The sequence below is a fragment of the Pongo abelii genome, chromosome 16 (assembly GCF_028885655.2).
Source record: "Pongo abelii isolate AG06213 chromosome 16, NHGRI_mPonAbe1-v2.0_pri, whole genome shotgun sequence".
In the NCBI taxonomy this organism is placed as follows: domain Eukaryota; kingdom Metazoa; phylum Chordata; class Mammalia; order Primates; family Hominidae; genus Pongo; species Pongo abelii.
The window spans coordinates 87,042,072-87,060,464 of record NC_072001.2 but is presented as its reverse complement, the minus strand read 5'-3'; the positions used below and the strand labels follow the sequence as shown (position 1 = coordinate 87,060,464).

General features: G+C 42.9%; 2 protein-coding genes and 1 long non-coding RNA gene across 5 annotated transcripts in view; 1 reads left to right on the top strand and 2 right to left on the bottom strand.

The window, feature by feature from the left end:
- Window positions 1-1,508: 1,508 nt before the first annotated feature.
- C16H15orf40 (chromosome 16 C15orf40 homolog) lies at window positions 1,509-8,556 on the bottom strand. The gene is made up of 4 exons (XM_002825767.6): window positions 8,367-8,556; window positions 7,103-7,229; window positions 5,411-5,538; window positions 1,509-2,559 (listed from the first exon to the last, which is right to left on the bottom strand). Exons 1-4 carry the CDS (start codon window positions 8,457-8,459, stop codon window positions 2,464-2,466), a joined length of 444 nt encoding a protein of 147 aa, XP_002825813.3. The 5' UTR covers window positions 8,460-8,556; the 3' UTR covers window positions 1,509-2,463.
- LOC129050178 (uncharacterized) overlaps window positions 8,439-18,393 on the top strand; it is a 53,552-nt gene continuing 43,597 nt past the window's right edge. For both annotated transcript variants that reach the window (XR_008513729.2, XR_010137219.1), the window contains exon 1: window positions 8,439-9,908. This is a non-coding gene — a long non-coding RNA (uncharacterized LOC129050178). The remainder of the gene's footprint in view (window positions 9,909-18,393) is intronic.
- BTBD1 (BTB domain containing 1) overlaps window positions 13,203-18,393 on the bottom strand; it is a 53,916-nt gene continuing 48,725 nt past the window's right edge. Inside the window, exons 6-8 of one of the 2 annotated variants that reach the window (XM_002825766.5) lie at window positions 17,330-17,417; window positions 15,471-15,617; window positions 13,203-14,989 (exon numbers count right to left, since the gene is read on the bottom strand). In XM_002825766.5, the coding sequence (XP_002825812.1) occupies window positions 14,831-14,989; window positions 15,471-15,617; window positions 17,330-17,417 (394 nt within the window). In that variant the 3' untranslated portion in view covers window positions 13,203-14,830. Of the gene's footprint in view, window positions 14,990-15,470; window positions 15,618-17,329; window positions 17,418-18,393 lie in introns of those variants that run through there. The other variant, XM_009250115.3, reaches the window with a different exon arrangement.

The window sequence follows — 18,393 nt, the reverse complement described above, 5'->3', positions numbered from 1 at the left end:
GCTCCTGTTGCCCAGGCTGGAGTGCAATGGCACGATCTCGGCTCACCGCAACCTCCAACTCCCGGGTTCAAGCTATTCTCCTACCTCAGCCTCCCGAGTAGCTGCATTTACAGGCATGCGCCACCACACCCAGCTAATTTTTTGTATTTTTAGTAGAGACGGGGTTTCTCCATGTTGGTCAGGCTGATCTCGAATTCCCGACCTCAGGTGGTCCACCTGCCTTGGCCTCCCAAAGTGCTGGGATTACAGGTGTGGGCTACCATGCCCAGCCAGGAAAGTCAATCTTTTATGGTATAATTTTATGACATTCTAACAGTGGTCCATGTAAAATCCACAAGTAAAACGGCTTTACAGCACACACTGAAATGGTGTTGAAAAAGAGTGGGAAAAGCTCTTAAGACCATGTAAAACAGAAGCACATTTGCAGGCAGTATATGGCATAGTTTAGAAGACAAAGCAGCTGGACTTAAACCAAGTTCTGCTATTAATGTGCACTGTGATCTCACATAAGCCACCTTTTTCTTGCCCTTGACACCTATTTGGTACAAGTTAAGAGTTGTACTAGACGAGTGGCTTCTCTTTGTCTGGGATTTTTTCTTTCTTTTTGAGACGGAGTCTCACTCTGTCGCCAAGGCTGGAGTGCAGTGGTACCGTGTGGGCTCACTGCAACTTCCATCTCCTGGGTTCAAGCAATTCTCCTGCCTCAGCCTCCCAAGTAGCTGGAATTACAGGCACCCACCACCATGCCTGGTTAGTTTTTATATTTTTAGTAGAGATGGGGTTTTACTATGTTGGCCGGGCTGGTCTCAAACTCCTAACCTCAGATGATCCACTCGCCTTGGCCTCCCAAAGTGCTGGGATTACAGGTGTAAGCCACCACACCCGGCCTGGACTCCTTATATATGAGTTCTTATATATAATCTTATACATAAATATATATATATATTTATATATAGATATGTATAAAATATATAGATAGATATGTATAAAATCTATCTATGTATATCTACCTATCTATAAAGAAAGAGAGAGAGACAAACACAGGGTCTCACTTCGTTGCCCAGGCTGGTCTGAAACTCCTGGGCTCAAGTGTTCCTCCTGCCTCAACCTCCCACAGCACTGGGATTACAGGCATGAGCCACCATGCCCAGCTACCATGAGGAATTTTTATTATTGTTCTTCCTTGTGGATTTTGTTTTTAATGATTTGGTCCATCAATACATCTTTCTCATGTACTTGCTGGACAAAGCGCACAACTGCAAATCAGCTCTTCTGATCAGCAAAGGAAATTAATTTCATTTACTTTAATAAATTACTATAACTTGACCTGAATATGTAAAAATATATTATTAGCTTTTGAAACTTTAATATAGATGTAATTTCTGACAAGCTTTTACAAATACTGAAAATAGCTTCCAAGTCCTCTTTCTTAAGGATCTTTGGAGATTCATAAAAACTACTGAATTTGCTGATTATAAGTTATTAGAGGAAGAAGAAAATTCAGTGACTTCTCAAAATTTATAATTCACATTTAATTACAAGTCATGATTTTTCTTTACTTTTTCCACAAAATGGTAAATATAGTCTCTAAAAGATGTAAAAATTTTTTTTTTACATTTAAATAAGCATTTTAAAATCTAAGGTAAGACTACAAAGCAGCATTAACAGGTTTTCTGTCACCTGTAAACTGGATTAGAAGGCAATCCCCAGAATTCCAGAACCATTGTGGAGATATGATTTTTAATTTACAATCTAGAAAAACTGCATGTAGTCCAAGGATTTGGGTTCTAGTTGCCAGCTTGCATGGTACAATCTTGAGTAAGTCTCTCAACTTCTGGATATAGGAAATCAAAGGCCCCCCCAACAGAATGAAAGGTGTTTAAATCAGGTCATCTTGAATATTCTTTCCAGCTCTTGTTATTTTACAACGCCATGAAATCAGAGTAACATGTTCCAGGCTGTTTGGGGTTTGGGATTTTAGAACCTGATGCAATGTATAGCACTTTTTAAATTTCTACTTTTTGGAGTCTTATTCGAATATATACATATATATATATGTCCCCCATGTTCTTCTGTGCATGTAGTATATTTTTCTACTTAACAGCCTCTTCACCATTAGCAACAAAAAAGTTTCTCAAGGATGTATTTTTCATTTCTTTTTTTTGGGGGGGAGGGAGTTTCACTCTTGTTGCCCAGGCTGGAGTGCAACGGTGTGATCTCAGCTTACTGCAACCTCCGCCCCCCGGGTTCAAGTGATTCTCCTGCCTCAGCCTCCCGAGTAACTGGGATTACAGGTATGCGCCATCACATCCAGCTAATTTTGTATTTTTCGTAGAGATGGGGTTTCACCATGTTGGTCAGGCTCATCTCGAACTCCTGACCTCCGGTGATCTGCCCACCTCGGCCTCCCAAAGTGCTGGGATTACAGGCATGAGCCACTGCGCCCGGCCTCATTTCTTGCTTTTATGTTTTTGTGGCTTCCTTTTTTAATTTCTCCAAGATCTCTTCTGGAGTTGTAGAAGCCAAAAGCTTCACCACCTTTTCACGAGATTTACCACCCTGGACCAAAAGAGAAAAAACATACTTTACTGTTTAGCACATTCTAATGCTATTAGAGATAGCAGACCTCCGTTGTATAATGGGCTCTCCTGATGGCTTTCTCTTGGTTACTTCTGGTCTAACCAAAGACTATCTCTTAGATTCTTCCTTACTAACATTTGTTACTAAACATTTGTTAGTACTAACAACTCTCCAGGGTTTTTACCTTCATACAACAATTTCTATAATAAAAGCTGGACATTAAAATCTCAAAAATGGGCCGGGCGCGGTGGCTCACACCTGTAATCCCAGTGCTTTAGGAGGCCAAGGTGGGTGGATCACGAGGTCAGGAGTTCAAGATCAGCCTGACCAACATGGTGAAACCCAGTCTCTACTAAAAATACAAAAATTAGCTGGGCGTGGTGGCATGTGCCTGTAATCCCAGCTACTCAGGAGACTGAGGCAGGAAAATCGCTGGAACCCAGGAAGCAGAGGTTGCAGTGAGCTGAGATCACGCCACTGCACTCCAGCCTGGGCAACAGAGCAAGACTCCATCTCAAAAAAAAAAAATCTAAAAAATGATATTCTAGTCTCAAGCAATTAAGTTAAAAATGAAAATCATCTTTAAAATACCAAAATAAATATTGCAACTTTATATAAACTTTGTAGTAAAATAATTATAAATATAAACAAATTGCTATTCTCTATGTTATTAAACATTTCTGAAAATTCCAAACAAAAAGTAGCCACATATCCAAGTGCCACAATTTCACAACCACTTAAAACAACTTTAAAAAGGATTTGTTGGCCAGGCGTGGTGGCTCACACCTGTAATCCTAGCACTTTGGGAGGCCAAGGCGGGTGGATCACCTGAGGTCAGGAGTTCAAGACCAGCCTGGCCAATGTGGCAAAACCCCGTCTCTACTAAAAATCAGCCAGACGTGTTGGCGCACGCCTCCAATCCCAGCTACTCGGGAGGCTGAAGCAGGAGAATCACTTGAACCCGGGGGCGCAGAGGTTGCAGTGAGCCGAGATTGCACCATTGCACTCTAGCCTGGGCAACAAGAGCGAAAACACCATCTCAAAAAAAAAAGAAAGGATTTGTTTTCAAACACAGCCTTTAAAGAAGATAAAATTTGAGAAGGGGTTTATTTAGATGAGTGGAATTTGAACAGGCAGAAGAATGAGGAACACCTTTCAGGCAAATGTCAGAGCATGAGCGCTAGCCAAAAATCAGAAATGACCTGCCACAGGTGGGGAGCATTCAAATGGATTTTTAGGTGCAGTCTGTTAATCAATGACTGTGAATGCCAGCTGGAACCTGGATAGGCGCTATATAGTATAGCACTGGAAAACAAGTAGAGCTTTAAGAAATATAAACATGGCTGGGCCCCTCTCCTGCAGATTCTATTTCAAGAAGCCTAAAGTGATACCCAGGGATCTGTATTTAGAAATCATTCCCAGGTGATTTAGATCTCCACCCCTAGTGCAAAACCGTATTAATGACATCACATGAACCTTCTATCTTCCCAATGAGCTTCTCCTAGAGAGCAAGGACAAAGTACTTGACGGAGTCCCTCATGGAGATGACTAACAATAGGAATTGCTTTAGATTGTTTACTGTGGTGATGACTTAAAAGGATGAGAGAGCTAAGCAAGATTAATCTGACAGCAGGTTCAGGAATGAATTCAGAAAGGAGAAAATGCTGGCAACAGTGGCAGTGAAGAAGCATAAGTGCACAGTGTGGACAGTCTCAGTAAGAATTAAGGCAGCAGGCATGAAGGAGACTAAATAGGAAGAATTTACAGATTTCTGCAATGAAGTAAACATAAAAGTTATAAACAACTAGTTTCCCAATTATTTGAAAAAGACAAAGAAAAATCAGTATTTTATGAATCATTATTAACACGTAATAATCAAAGATGGCTGGGCATGGTGGTTCACACTTGTAATCCCAGCACTTTGGGAGGCTGAGGCGGGCAGATCAGTTGAGGTCAGGAGTTCAAGACCAGCCTGGCCAACATGATGAAACCCTGTCTCTACTAAAAATACAAAAATTAGCTGGGTGTGGTGGTGGGCACCTGTAATCCCAGCTACTTGGGAGGCCTGAGGCTGAAGAATCGCTTGAACCCAGGAGGCAGAGGTTACAGTGAGCCAAGATCATGCCACTGCATTCCAGCCTGGGCAACAGAGCGAGACTCCATCTCAAAAAAGAAATAAAATAAGGCCAGGCGCAGTGGCTCACGCCTGTAATCCCAGCACTTTGGGAGGCCAGGGTGGATGAATTACCTGAGGTCAGGCGTTCGAGACCAGCCTGTCCAACATGGTGAAACCCTGTCTCTACTACAAATACAAAAATTAGCTGGGCCTGGTGGTGGGTGCCTGTAATCCCAACTACTCAGGAGGCTGAGGCAGGAGAATCGCTTGAATCCAGGAGTGAGAGGTAGCAGTGCGCCAAGACTGCACCACTGCACTCCACCCTGGACAATGGAGCGAGACTCTGTCTCAAAAAAAAAAAAAAAAAGAAAAGAAAAGAATTAAAGAGGTTTAAAAAGAGAGAGACCTCCGGGCATGGTGGCTCATACCTATAATCCCAGCACTTCAGGAGAAGGCAGGTGGATCACTTGAGGTCAGGAGTTCAAGACCAGCCTGACCAACACGGTGAAACTCCGTCTCTACTAAAAATACAAAAATTAGCCAGGCATGGTGGCATGTACCTATAATCCCAGCTACTCAGGAAGCTGAGGCAGGAGAATAGCTTGAACCCAGGAGATGGAGGTTGCAGTGAGCCAAGACTGCGCCACTGCACCCCAGCTTGGGTGACAGAGCAAGATTTTGTCTCAAAAAAAAAAAAAAGAGAGAGAGACCTACCTTATCCAAAACCACATCACTCTTCCTGAGTTCTAGGACCTTGGAAAGATACCGACAGAGCTCAGCATTAGCCTCTCCCTCTGATGGAGGTGCTGCGATAGCTACATTTACAGCCTCTGCTGTCAAATCTGGAATGAAAATAGTGTGGACTTTATCCTTAAGGAGTTCTTTTTCTTCATGAAGCAAAGACATTTTGTAAAAGAGTTTTTGCATTTGCCTGGCACATAGATTTTCAATTAAAAACTGTTGAATGAAGAAATGAATGATTAAACTAATCACATTTAAGGAACATGAACATGATAAAAATGGCTCTACCATTACAGGAAATAAATCCAGAGAAGAAAACAGTTATTGACCCAATCTTGCTGACCAAGATGGGCTTACAGAGCCCTGGGGAATATCCTGGATTTAGGCAACTGGAAATTGCCCTTGGTATGTGAAGAGCCCCAGGCAGGGAGTCATAGATGGCCTTCAGCTTCATCAATGTCACTGGGGAAGTGCATGGACAGGGCAGCTTACTAGATTGTACAAGGTTGTGCAGGGTTTCCTCATCAGGAAAATGAGAGCCCTGGACTAGGTTCACCTCTTATGTGACATATATCTTGACTGTTTTTAAAACTTAATAATGTTTACTTAACAAATATTTATAGAGCACTTACTATACACTAATTTTAAGCACACACAAATGTGTTAAAGGCTTTACAAATACTAACTTCTTTAATCCTTATAATGACTTTATGAAGATATTAGTACCATTATTATCTCCATTTTACAAATGAGCCATGGCATCCAGCCTCCCATTTTAGATCTAATGAAACATAATACTCCAACAGCAGACAGTGTCCACACCCACTACTTAGAAAATGCTGGCCAAGGAGGGTATGGCTAAGTTAACTTGGTCATCAGCATAAACCAGGTCTAGCACATCAATGTTGTGGTTTTCCTTTCAAAATCTAAAAATGGTTTGAAATACAGAGCTTTAGAGGTGAAAAAGACCTTCAAAAGAATTGAGCAATGGTTTTTGAACTTTTTTCTCCTTTAGAATCCCTTTCCCCCAGTTTTCTCTAGAATCCCAATATGTAAAACAAATGTAAACATAGCTAGTCAGGAGCCCTGTCTGCCTGGCCTCCCCCTTGCCCAAAGCTGATTCCTGAGGCACCTCCAGCACTCCAGAGAATAGCCTGGAAGCCTCTAACTTAGTCCAACGATCTCATCTGACAGATGAAAAAACTGGACCCATGAATGTTTTATACTGTTTTGATTTAAAACAAATTCACACAGGAACTGATCACGGGTCTCAGATCTCAAGTTTTCTCCCTCTCCTTAGGCCAGTGATCATTAAACTACACTAAAATGTCTCTTCTTTCTTTGGCCAATGTCTCCAGTTTTGGAACAGGACAAACTAAGAATAATCCAGACTACACACAAGTTTCCATAACTATCCTTTCTATAATACTGTATTTTTAAAATGGAAAATATACAATGGTTTTCTTGTAACTTGGCATGATTTAAAGATATATTCACTTTCAGACACCTTTACATTAGAATCTAGAATTTTAAAATGGAGAAGCCTCTAACTGCAGACGTGAAAAATCAACTGTCATAGAATAAGCTTTCAGCTAACCAAAGCAAAGGAGGGCTGTAGGAGACACCTGATTCACACTTGAATCCCACCCCAGTGTCCAGGTATACCTGTTACAGCATTTTGTTTGGAGCCAGGTTTTGCATGGATGGCTATGGTGACGCAACCTTTAGGATCAACTGCCACAGGACCTAAGGGAGGAAGTGGCCTCTCTGGTTCCTTGCTCTTGCTTTTACCCTAAAATGACAACCACACAACTTTACAGGTTACAAAATATTTTCCCACACATTTAATTTGATTCTTCCACTACCCCCTTTCACCCTTAACAGACAAACTAGACTCATCAGTGGTGTCCAGGGACTTCTGGCCACCTAGAATGCTTTTCCCACAACCTTCAAGGCTCTACTCAATTTTCCCACGAAGGGTTCCCATCAACCCAACAGTGTTTTTTCCTCCCTTGCCAGAAAACCTAACTCTGGCTTCTAAACCTTAATGCTTGTTCCTCCCTCTGCTTTGTATTTCCAATTCCTTGGGGACAGGGATCATTTATTATTCATCATTGTATCTCATGCAGTCGGAGCTAATAAATGTTGGTGAAAGTGTGTATGTGTGCGTGTTGGGGGAAAGGGAGGAAAAAACAATAGTGCTTGATATTTAAAGGCCTGTTATGGGACAGAGGCTGTGCTAGGAACTTTCATTCAACAAATATGTAGGCAATGCATACGTAAAGAAGAAAAGGTACATGATCCTTGCTCTCAAGGAGCTCGGACTGCTGCGAGAGAGAAAGAACATACAAAATTATAATACACTGTGCTAAGTGCACCGATGAGATAGGCACAGAACATTACCCCACAGGCAGCTCAGCATTGGGGCACTGCAGAATGCTGCCAGCAGGAGGCAGTGCTTGAGCTGAGTCTGAGAAACGGACTGGGGTTGGCCATATAAAGATGGTGGAAACGGGAGTGCTGTATTCTTGACAGAAGGGGTGCGATCAGCCAAAGTAAGGGAGGAGAAAGCAGAATACAGTCTCCCGGGGAAGCGCAGGCGTCATGCCGCTGCTGGAACATGAATTGCTGGACTGGGAGTGCGGGTAGGAGGCCAGAGGTCAGCACACGGAGCCCAAGGAGAGCTCGGCTGCCGCCGGGCCCAGCGCTCAGAAGTCACCGGGTGGACGGCGGCGCAGCCTACTGAGGCGGGGCGACGGCAGCAGGAGCCGCAGCTCTGGTGGTGGCGGCGGCTGTCCTGAGCCCCGGAACTGAGAGACGGCAAGCCGCTGGCAGTGCCTCCACTCACCCCCGGGCCCCGCTTCTCCCGCGCTCCTCAACAAGTACCCCTGAGGCCCACCCCTCTGCTGCCACGGGACCTGCTACTGGCCTTGGTCGTCGCACCAGCCTTCTTAGGCATCCCGGCGCGAAGAAGCCGAGCGGAGCCCCGAGTATTGGGTGTTGCGCGGACGTGCCGCAGCATCCCCGCCTGGGAAGGCGCCGGAAGAGCCCTCTGCGCTTGCGCAGGTAGCGGGCAGGAGCGGCCCCAGCGCTCGGCGCATCGGCTCTGGTTCGAGGGCGACACCTTAAGGCCGGCGGGAGCGAGTCTCGTGGCCGCAGAACATGCGCGAGCCTCTTTTGTTCTGGAACGGGCCCCAGAAGCGGAGCTGCGGAGCTGGGGCCTCACCGTGTCATGGCCCACCCCCTCAGCTGATAGGAAGGTGTGTCACCTCTGGTGTTCTTTCCTAATCGGGGAAAGAAAGGTATTGTCACTTCTTAGAATTGGAGAGCGCGGCAAGGAGTGCACAGGGCCAGGTGTCTTCTCGCTCCCGCAGCCAAGCAGCAGATGCAGAGTCCCACGCTGCTGCCTGTGGCCATCAAGTCAATATAGAGCCTTGTGCCGGCTTGGCCCTTGTGAATCTTCCACGTATCGATGGCGCACCTACCTTGTGCCAGGCGCAGCGGATCCCACAATGTAAAAGAAGAGGAAATACACTGCGACATGTGATATGGCGAGACATGAAACAAATCAGCAGAGGCAAGATCATGGAGTCACTGAAGGCTTTCAAGCAAGGGATTAGCAGCCGAATTTGTTGGGTTTTAGAAAGACACCGGCTGCACTGTGGCCGACAGAGGAAAAGCCAGAGATAGGGAGATCCGCCGCCTAAATGGGAGAGGGTGGCCTGAACTAGAGTAACCGCAGGGAGGGTGGAGCGCTGATCATTTCAAGGATCTTCAGGAACTGAAATGATCAGAACTTGGGAATGACTGCATGTGCGAATAAGGGGGAAGAGTCAAGGAAATGCCCAGGTTTGGGGCCCAAGGAACAGGTTTGGGAGGCCGAGGTGAGGAGTTCAGCTTTGGACATAATGAGTTTGAGATGCCCACAGGACTTCCAAGTACAAATATTAAAGGGGTAACTGAATATATGTGACTGCAGTTTGCGAAATCAAGGTTGGCGATAGAGATTCTGGAATATTCTGAAAGCAGATGGCAATTGAAGCTATGGAAATGGATGAGAGAGTGTGTAAAGGGCACGAGGGCCCAGGTTAGAACAGTAGGGGCAGGTAGAGAAGTCACCAAAGGACACTGACCAGGTAGGAGTATGGTGTAATGGCAGCTAAAGAAGGGCGCTTCAAGAGGGAATATCAAGAGTGATGAACGCTCCAGAGAGAACATGTCACATGTAACGACTGAGAAGTGGCCACAAGATTTAGAAATCAGGGCGGTGTTGGTGACCCGGGCCACAGCAGTTTCAGTGGAGAGAAGGAAATGGAGATAATTGTAGAGAATAATCCAGTGATTTCACTGTGAAGGAGCAATTGGTATCTGGAGGGGCACATGACATTCAGAGACTTATTTTTATAATATTTGAAGATTGGTAGGAAACAGCCAGGAGAAGAGGTTACAGCAGAGGGCGGTTCCTGAAAAGGTAGGATCTGAGCTCAAGTAGAGATTGACTTCACTACAGGAGGCCTTAGACACTCCTTCCTTCCTAAGGGAAAGCTTAGGTGGACATGTAGCTGTGTTTGTAGGTTTGGTGATGGGAGGTGGAATTTCTTTCATTAAGCGTGGGAGAGGTGTTGAAGGTATATTGGGACTTGAGAATGGCAAAGGGCTGACTATTGCAACTCACTCAGCGGTAGACAGTTAAGGGAGACCGTGAAATCATCATGATCCCAATCTATAGTTACATTATTTTATTTTTATTTATTTTTGAGACAGAGTCAGGGGGATGGGAAGAGCCTGTCGCCCAGGCTGGAGTGCAGTGGCGGGATCTCGGCTCACTGCAACCTCCGCCTCCTGGGTTCAAGCAATTCTCCCTGCCTCAGCCTCCAGAGTAGCTGGGACTACAGGCGCACGCCACCACGCCCATTTTTTGTATTTTTAGTAGACGGGAGTTTCGCCATTGCGCCCAGGCTGGTCTTGAACTCCTGAGCTCAGGCAATCCACCCACTTCGGCCTCCCAAAGTGCTGGGATTACAGGCGTGAGCTAGCGCCTGGCCTGTAGTTACGTTACTTTAAATGCCTGGATTCACCAGCTAAGAAGTTTTTTTTTAATTAAAAAATTTTTTTGGCCCCAGTGCTACTACCAAAGCAGTCAGGAAGTTGAAGATAAGGCAGACAACTGGATTGATTCAGGTATATTTAAGTGGGTTGAGGGTTATTGACGAAATGGTTAAAGTGATTAAAGACCAAAGGTGGAGAGGGGTTGAGGGAGACCAAAAGTAGAGTCTAACTGGGTAGAGAAGGAAGTAAAGAAGAACAGAGAGGACAAGGGGCTGCAGTCTTCAGGTTCAATAATGGGTGTAACTGGAATGTGAGTGAGAGCTGGAAGAAACACCAAAGGTTGTGGCCAGAGAGTGGGATGTCTGAATTTCCTATTTCAGATGTAGAGCAATTCCACATCATGATAGGGTATACGGTGTGTCCATGATAAGGAATGGTGAAAGTTGCTGGAGGTAAAGAAGAAACTGGAAACCTAGGTGTAGCTGGGTTGTCCACATGGCCACTGAGGCCATGCAGTATAAAGGCTTGAGCAGAAGAAAGTGAGCCAGGTGTTAAACCAAAACCATATTTCCCTTCTTTGAAATCAGTTAAGAATTGAGGCACAAAAGCTGAACCAGCATTATAGAGCAGTCATTTGTAGAATCTGCTTTGGGTGAAGTCACGCCAGCCTCAATTAGAGGTTTGGCAGTTGTCATGGAAATAAAGGGGACGTCTGTGAAGGTGAGTTACGATGGCATCTGGCTAGATGGGTGAGGAGAGTGAAGAGGTGCCCTGCTGTGAACCATTCAGCCTTTCCCACACGTGACTCAGGAGTAGGGGGTATGAGGACTTCATTGCACCAGTGGGGAGGAGAAAAGCCATCCACCCCATGTGCCACCAAACTGTGCACCTGACTTGTTGCTCCTGCCCACACCCCTGCCTCTTGAAGGGAGAGAGAGGCAGAGTGGGAAGACATACTGCCTAACGGTGAGGGAAAACACAGAGACTGATTCAAATGGCAGGAAACCCCTTGTAAATGTTTGTGGTGGTTCACGTTTTATTGAGACAGGATCTCGCCATGTTGCTCAGGTTGGTCTCAAGCTCTTGGATTCAAGCAATGCTCCTGCCTCAGCTTCCTCAGTAGCTGCGCAACTACAGGCCTCATTTTATCGTTTTAAATAGAGTTCCACTTAAAAAGTCGCAATGGAGAAACAGGAAAAGGGATTTTTAAAAGCATATAAACTAGGTGTATGTGAATAAATACACGTGTAGCTCTGGGGCTGGTTGTTGGGGCTGGGATTGCGATGGTACCATCCTTCTTGTGAAGGATGTGTTTTTTCTAATTGGGTGACAATTCCAGGTCTTGAATCTGGATGACTAGAACAGGCAGTAGAAAGTGGTTTGAAGAAGCACTAAAAAGTGGGACAATGTTTTAAACACATTGCACATATCACATTGAAGACCTTGCTCTTTAATGTCTTCCAAGTTTATTCCCAGGTTACAAATAATTTTCTAAAAAACTACAGGTACTACTATCAACACTCTGATAATGCAAGTAATCTCGATTTGTTGGGTAGATACTGGAATATCACACTTTCTTAAAATAGTATATTTTACAGTAAATATAGATTAGTCAAGTATCTTTCTGGGTCTCAATGCAGTTTGAGAATGGTGACATGTTATTTTTGGACCCAGCAAAATATTTTCTCAACTGTGTAAATGGGTTTAAATTCCATCTCCCACCACTTAATAAACTTTTTTTTCCCTGCCCCGACAGGGTCTTGCTTTATCACCCAGGCTGGAGTACAGTGGTGCTATCATAACTCACTGTAATCGTGGACCCCTGGGCCAGCTAATTTTCTTATTTTTCAGAGACAGGGTCTATGTTGCCCAGGCTGGTCTTGAACTCCTGGCCTCAAGTGATCCTTCCATCTCAGCCTCTCAAAGTGCTGGGATTACAGGTGTGAGCCACCGTGCCCAGCCTAGCTGACCTTTTAATTTCTTTGCCTGTGAAATGGGTACTTACCGCATACTGATGCTGTGAGAAACAAGTAAGAATGTAGTAAAGTACTTATTGCAGAGCCTAGTACATAGTAGTCACTTGGGTAGTTATTATTAATAAACAGCTGTAAGATGATAGTCACACCCTAACAGTAAATAAGATTATTTATTGGATTCTCCCACATTCTTCATCCTCCACCTCCTGAGATTAGAACAGGGGAGAAAAACCTGAGGCCAGAAGTGATCAAGAAACAAAAGCCAGCAGCAGTTACCGCTGCAGTTCCTATGAACTGGTTTAAATCAGCAGTGAGGTATTTGTATTTTGTATTGCATTACTCCCATAAAGTTAAACCTCAATTAACTAGAACCTTTGTTCCAAAATGGTGTTTACAGCCAGGCGTGGTGGCTCACGCCTGTAATCCCAGCACTCTGGGAGGCCGAGGCGGCTGAGGTCAGGAGTTCAAGACCAGCCTGGCCAACATAGTGAAACCCTGTCTCTACTAAAAATACAAAAATTAGCTGGGCGTGGTGGTGGGCACCTGTAATCCCAGCTACTCTGGAGGCTGAGGCCGCGTAATAGCTTGAATCCAGGAGGTGGAGGATGCAGTGAGCCGAGATTGCACCACTGCCCTCCAGCCTTGGCAACAGAGCGAGACTTCATCTCAAAAAACAAACAAAAAACAAATCAAAATTGTTCATATTCACTTTTAGAAGAAAAAGGCAAATGACATAAAAGTTGTACATATATATATTTATTTTTAAAAATTCCAGGGGATGTCCCAAAGTTAGTAAACAGTTCTGTTTCTTGTCCCTTTTATGGCTGCATGCAGTTTCAATTGTTCAGTACAATAGTTGAGGCATTTAAAAGGTCTCTAATGTCAAGAAACACTAACTCATCTCTGGCATATCATATTTTTTAAGGCAGAAGTATTTTCTATAATGGTTACTACAGAGTGTTTACTGGTTAATTTTTAGTTAACCAGAACCACACATCCCACAGATAATTCCATTTAACTGAGGTTTATATCCATAAGAGCATTACCATAGAAAAATTTCCCTTTAGCAATTTCAAGAGACCTCAGCCACCAATATACCTACCTTCTTGACAATATAAAGTGAAATATTACTTTAGATGAAAATTTTTTATATCTTATTTAGAAAAAATTAAGTTGATATTTAAATGAATTTTGATTTTTAATCACCTTTCACAACGATTTGATATGCCTTAAACTCCACTTTCATTTTTTATAAGAGAATCACTTTCAAGGGAAAAAAATGAATGTTACTATATTTTAAAATCTGCTTTATAAAAAAGTGTATAAATGTCAATCTGCCAGATATACTTCCTATCCCCAGCACAGCTGTAACAGTGACTAATGGGGTCATGACCATGAAGCAAATTTTACTTCCTAGATAGAAATGTGTAGGTGGCAGAAAGCGTATTTTTCAGCAGGAGTGATTCTGTTGGATCTCTTTACAATGTCAGAGCAGTTGTTAGAAATGTTAGTATTTTATTTGGTTTCTTGCTGTGCAGGATTATCACAATGTTGAAGTGATGGCTGTTCACCCAGTCGTCATCACCGTCATCATCTCAATCTTGGGAATCATCAGCAGTGTCCCCCACACAGAGAGACAGGTATAGTGGTGCAGTTTAGTGACAGGGAATCCAGTCTTAGATCCTGTTTATATCACATTTTTGTGAATTTACACAAAATTCTCCATTTATAGCTTTAAAACTGTACTACATAACACATTACTATACTACTACAAAATATCTTTCTCTATAAATGCACTGAATATTTTCTTGGGCATTTTATTAGGCCTTTTTTAGCATTATTACAAATGCTAACAACAATATATTTCAAACCACCAAATATAAAGTCAGCTTCTTAATTTTCTGAAATTTAGTTATTTGAGTTAATAAGAATTCTGTAGGAATACTGACCCATCTCTTTTCATCCAACCTTCAAAATAGTTAAGCCTATTTGCCCATCTCACCTAAACTTCTAAATAGTTAAAACAAAAACAAACCCAAACTAGCTATATATAACAAGAATTCCCAAACTATTGAAAGACCCTAAGTCAGCCAATCTATGAAATTATACAAGATGAAGCTGAAAAAGCTGTGCTTTTTTTTAAACCATTAAACCCAGTTCTTTTCTCTTAAAGTTGTAAGAAAATGGAAAATCTGTTTTTAAATCATGCAAAGATTTAAATAAACATTTTTCTATCTCCTCTAAGAAACTGTTTCTTATCTTACAATTTTAAATATTCATCACACTCAAACTACTTTTTTGTGGCCATTTATGTTTTTGACACTAGATTGTATGGTACTATTTAGCCAAGATGTATTATAATGCTAAATTATGTATAAAATATGATTTCTGGAATTTGTCCATCTTCTATTGAAGTGCCATTATTATTGCCAGGGGAACTAAAAAAGAAAAAAACAGTCTTGCTTGCAGCAGGTGTCTCATGCACTACTTTCTTCAATCCTTTTGTGCCATAGTGGGAATCTGGACCCTAAATGAGAACAAAAGGTTCCTTAGTAATTTTCATTTAATAAGCACTCAGTTTAATGTTGTGTTTTAATTAGATTAATGTTCCATTATATTTCACTATCATTCCTATATAAAACTTTATGCTGTCATTTAGAGAAAAATGAAGTTTTTACCAAAAAACTAATTAATGAATAAAAATACTGAATGTAGAGCCCAGCTATTAGAGAACAGTGAAAAGATTTTACAAAAATAACTTTTATTTTCTGCCAAACATTCAACTGCTTACTGAAACAAAGGGCTACTTCTTAAGAAGAGCTATTTCTTTCAGAACAGAGCTGTGGGGAGAAGCACTTCTTTTCGGAAGGCAGTGGAATATTTTAGCTCCCAGCTTCTTTTCCCCCCTCTTAATAAATGGCTCAGCTGTCAGTGACTCTCAGCTTCTCAAACACACATTCTACAACATTCAAGAGGAAACCATCTGGAACATAGTGCATGACTCTTACTTTGAGTGTTGCGCATGCTGTGTAGCACACATTGGGCAGGATCTCTATGGGTTCCTTGAACATGACCCTGAATGTGTTAGCTGTCCCATCACAACTAAAGCCGGTATCATTCTGTCCCAGGGTTTGCTTTTTCTCATATTCAATGATCTGTAATTTTTAAGAGACAAGTTACATTTAAGTTAAACCAAATGAAGCAAACTATAGAAAATAATATAAAGCCCTTAGCAATCTGTGTGTGTGTGTGTGTGTGTGTGTGTGTGTCTGTGTGTGTTGAGACAGATTCTCACTCTGCTGCCTAGCCTGGAGTGCAGTGGTGGGATCTCAGCTCACTGAAACCTCCACTTCCCAAGCTGAAGCAATGTTCGTGCCTCAGCCTCCTGAGTAGCTGGGATTACAGGTGTGTGCCACCCCACCTGGCTAATTTTTTTGTATTTTTAGTAGAGACAGGGTTTCACCATGTTGGCCAGGCTGGTCTCCAACTCTTGGTCTCAAGCGATCTGCCTGCCTCAGCCTCCCAAAGTGCTGGTGTGAGCCACTGTGCCCAACCCTAATTTTTCATTTTTTTTGTAGAGATGGGATCGTGTTCTGTTGCCCAGGCTGGTCTTGAACTCCTGGGCTCAAGCAATCCTCCCACCTCGGCCTCCCAAAGTAGTGGGATTATAGATGTGAGCCACTGCACCCAGACTGTTTCTATTATTTTACTCATAGTATTTATACTTCATAATTTTAACGTACCTATAATCCTGATGCCCTCCCTCAGTTTGTACACAAGGAGTCTGGTGTCTTTTTTTTTTTTTTTTTTTTTTTTGAGACAGAGTCTCGCTCTGTAGCCCTGGCTGGAAGGCAGTGACGTGATCTTGGCTCTCCCAGGTCCCAGTTCAAGCAATTCTCCTGTCTCAGCCTCCTGAATAGCTGGGATTACAGGCATGCACCACTATGCCCAGCTAATTTTTTTGTATTTTTAGTAGAGACGGGGCTTCACCATGTTGGCCAGGCTGGTCTCAAACTCCTGACCTCGTGATCCACCTTCCTTGGCCTCCCAAAGTGCTGGGAGGCTGAGGCAGGAGAATTGCATGAACCCGGGAGGCAGAGCTTGCAGTAAGCCAAGATTGCGCCACTGCACTCCAGCCTGGGCAACAGAGCAAGACTCCATCTCAAAAAAAAAAAAAAAAAAAATGAGGCAGGGGCCTAATGCTTGTAATCCCAATGCCTTGGGAGGCCAAGGCAGGAAGATCACTTGAGCCCTGGAGTTCAAGACCACCCTGGGCAACACAGCGAGACAAAAAAAAAAGAAAGAAAAATTAGTTGGGCGAGGTGGCACATACCTGTGGTCCTAGCTACTTGGGAGGCTGAGGTGGGAGGACTGCTTGAGCCTGGGTGATTAAGGCTGCAGTGAGCTGTGATCGCACCACTGCTCTTCAGCCTGGGCGACCAAGTGAGACCCTGTCTCAAAAAAAAGTAACCAAGAATAAAGCAGGTTCTGCTCAGCCCCTTGGAAGTCACAGGATGCTCACACCAGTTACAAGAAATTTAGTTTCAGTCCTAGAGTTGAAAGGGCCATGAAAAAGGCAAGAGGATGTTTTAAGACTGCCCAGCAGGAAGTACTAATAGAAGGGATTCCTGGACAAAGAAGAGCTCCTTATATGCTACTGCTTTTGTGAAGGACCCCAATTTTCTGCAACCAGGCTTTTTAGATCAACTCTAAAACAGAACTCTTTATGCTTACGATGCTACTAAGGGGCCTTCTGATTGCTTTGACAATTATATTGAAATCTGGATTCTGTCAAAACAATATCTTATTGTAAAGTTACCTGTTTGGGTTATTTCAAGATGATATATGGTGGAGGAGGAAACTGTACCTGTATATTCACTTGATAATCTGTAGGGCCATGAATAGATCCATACAAGCCAAATCCAACTATAGAGATCCTTCTATTAACTGTGAACCTGAGAGAAAGAAGCCAAAAATAAAATATAATTAATCCCATGTGTTCATATTCTGAAGGGTTATAATTTTTTTTAAGTGTAACCTGGAACATCCAGTTTTGTTTATTAAAAGGAAAAGAAATTAGATATCCTTGGAAATGTCATCTGTTTGCTTACCAAAAAGCTTTCTAGAGTAGATTTGAACTTAAGAGGAGCCTAAGAATTGGTTTTGTAAAAGAATTTAACCTAAATTTAACCTAAATTACAACAACTTTTGTTGTAATGATAATTTTAGTGCTATACGAGTCCAAATATTTGTACATCTTTTTCATGAACGCAGACATGTCAGCCATTAGGACTGAAGCCCAGCATCTCAAACTACGACAATTATCAATTCAATAAATACTTACTAAGGGCTTATCATATTTAGGTACTAGGCTTGGCACTGCGGAAGTAATGGTCAACAAGACAGTTTCTACGTGCATTGTGCTTACAGTCTAATGGAGGACACTGATAATACAAGAAAGGAATAAATAAATAATTACAAATTGTAACGAGCTGTGAAGGAAGTAGGCTACTCTAACAGAATACTGGTAGCAGAGGGATGGGACAGGATTCGAATGCAGTTTCCTAACTAGAATAATTAATAAGTCCAGTTTGGTCATAATAGTTAAGAAATATTGACTCATCTTACTCCATTTTGTAAATGTATAAAAACTGACATTAAATACATATGGAACTGAGGCTGGGTGTGGTGGCTCACACTGCAATCCCAGCACTTTGGGAGGCTGAGGCAGGTGGATCACCTGAGGTCAGGAGTTTGAGACCAGCCTGGCCAACATGGCAAAACCCTGTCTCTACTAAAAATATAACAATTAGCTGGGCGTGATAGCAGGCACCTGTAATCCCAGCTACTTGAGAGGCTGAGGCAGGAGAATCGTTTGAACCTGGGAGATGGAAGTTGCAGGCGACCCTGCACTCCATCCTGAGCGACAGA